Below are 2,421 nucleotides of genomic sequence, written 5' to 3' on the forward strand. Positions count from 1 at the left end.
CGCTGGCGACTCTGAGACATTTGTCTCTCAGTCTCTTTTCACTTTTCAGCATCATTTCATCTTACTCCTCTCCCCCTGCTGCGACCAGACACCCAACTCCCCCTCTTATTTTCTTATTCATTCCTGCTACGTGACAAAAGGACTCTCACGTTAGGTTTTTATTCTTGTTCCTTTAACCCTCTCCCCTTTCCGTGCATTGAAATTGAAAAAGGAAGAGAACTGGTCACACAAAACTAACAAATTCCAGAGTCTATTCATCTCCACGAGCCCAACAGTTTTTATCAGAGAGAGCCAGAGAGAGCCAGAGAGAGAGAGAGAGAGAGAGAGAGAGAGAGAGAGAGAGAGAGATTCCATATCTTTCAGGACATCAATTGGACAATAATTTTCCCGGAATTTCTTTGTCCCAAGCATCAAAAGTTAGCTCCAAAAAACCCTCCTCCACTGGTCGGTTTGGCTTGTATCTCCTAAAAATCCTCAAATTAGTCATAGCCCCCACTAGGGTTAGCACAAAAACCAAAGAGACCCACCTAAGGACTGCTGAAAAATCCAACTCCAAACAACGGTAACTAGTGATTAAAACCTTCCCTATGTACACAGACGGCTCAAAATCTCAAGTCGTTGAAAAAGAGAAAAAAGCAAATTCGATCACCCAAACCAGGCGGCCCAGTAGATCATCGACACGAACCAAGGCCGCTTCAACAAACAGGACAAATCTCTGAAAAACGCCCACGACGCCCGTCGCATTTATAACCGGAGATGGATGGATGGATACAGAGAGAGACTTCACCTAACTCCGCTCGCTCCGGTTCTTGCCGTTACTCGGCTGATTCCTTCCACCAGAAGATCCTCTCCCATTGTTGCCCTCTCTCTTCTGCTGCGAATGAGATGAAGATGACGCCGAGGAGGACGAGGAAGAAAACAACTGACCCAACCCAAACACAGAGCCCGCCTTTATCGAACTGATTGGGACGTTGAGGACCGGACTGACCCTAACACCCGCCGAATACGATCTCTCCACGCCTCTGTACTTGAATCTGGGCCCACCGTAACTGCTCGGGCTGCTCGAGCTCCTCTCCAGACTGTAAAACACCACCTTCCCCGACGCGTTCAGCCTAGGGCTGTCCGCCGTCACTCCTCTGTTCGTCAAGCCACCCGATGGCTCTTCCGTAGATCTACGCATCGGGCTCCTCTCCGCCCTGCTTGCCGCCGGATGATGATCCGTGGACGGCTTCGGATTGTCCGCTCTCGGCTTCACAAGTCTCATCCTGGGGACGTTCATCGCCGCCACGGCATTGCCGTTCTTGTGTAGTAAGTTCGGGTTAGGCTTGTCGGAATCCAGCGAGAGGCGGTGGAGGTCCTCGAGCTCGTGATTGGAGGAAGACGAAGAGGACAGCGAGTGACGCGAAGAGATCGAGACGGACTCGCCGTCGGAGGATTCTCTGAGCAGCGGGAGGCTCAGATTTGAGGCATCGGAGGTAGATTTGGAGCTGCGGTGGAGAAAATGCATCACCGATTTGGACGTAGATTGGGTGCTTTTCTGAGTCGACTCAGCGCGCTTAGGGTTCTGATTCTGGTAGAGCTTCTTGAGGCAGAGGAGCTCCTTCCAGCGGCTGGAGTTCATCTTGATCCTCCGGCTGCGCTCGGAGCTGTTCTCCGGCGACTGGAGGCTCGCCGCGGGGGGCGCTTCCGGCGCTTCCGGCGACGGCTTCGCGGCGGAGAACTGGAGGGGGACGATCTTCCCGTCGGAGAAGAGCTCGTCGGCGGGGAGCATGGCGACGGGATCTTTGAGGCAGAACTCGAAGTCGCCGGGGGCGGAAGGCTCGGGGCCCTCCGGCGGATCCGCCGCGGGGCGAGGCGGCGAGGCGATCGGCTTGGGCGAGGGGGAGGGGTCGCCGTCGGGGAAGTCGCGGCTCAGGGAGGTGCGGGGGCTGAGCCACCCGTACGCCGCCGGCGGGAAGGAGTCCGGCGAAATGCCGGAGGTGTTGACGCAGGCTGACGCCATTAGCGCGGGCTCATGCAAAGCGGGAAAGGCCGAGGCGCAGGGCAGTCGCGAGGACGACGAGGAGCAGCGTGCTCCAATGCGACGTCCAGCGAAGTGCACCAGAACAATGTAACAGAGAAGAGAGAGAAAATAGAGAGAGGGAAGTAGGGCTTCCGAGAGTGGGGGTTGGAGCCTTTTTTAGGAAGGGAGGGAGGAGGGGCAGGGGCAAAAGCGGAAATCCGGACTGAGCGGCAAATAAATTAGAGGAGGGAGGGGATTCAGAAGGGCCACGTGGTTCTCGAATTTGGACTCTGAGTTGTCAGTTTCACATGATGCCCGTTTTCGTCCATCTGCGGCCCAAATTCCGGTGGGCCAGCCCTCGATTTCCTGGAAGTGCGTGGGCCCACTATTGCTATTTATGGACATTTTTGGGGGCCGAT

At 55.3% G+C, this 2,421-nt stretch overlaps 1 protein-coding gene across 1 annotated transcript; it reads right to left on the reverse strand.

Moving 5' to 3' along the window:
- Window positions 1–223: 223 nt before the first annotated feature.
- Window positions 224–2,169, reverse strand: LOC104450022. The gene has a single exon (XM_010064408.3). It carries the CDS (start codon window positions 2,000–2,002, stop codon window positions 788–790), a length of 1,215 nt encoding a protein of 404 aa, XP_010062710.1. The 5' UTR covers window positions 2,003–2,169; the 3' UTR covers window positions 224–787.
- Window positions 2,170–2,421: the final 252 nt, after the last annotated feature.

This window comes from Eucalyptus grandis, chromosome 6 (genome assembly GCF_016545825.1).
Source record: "Eucalyptus grandis isolate ANBG69807.140 chromosome 6, ASM1654582v1, whole genome shotgun sequence".
Taxonomy (NCBI): Eukaryota; Viridiplantae; Streptophyta; class Magnoliopsida; order Myrtales; family Myrtaceae; genus Eucalyptus; species Eucalyptus grandis.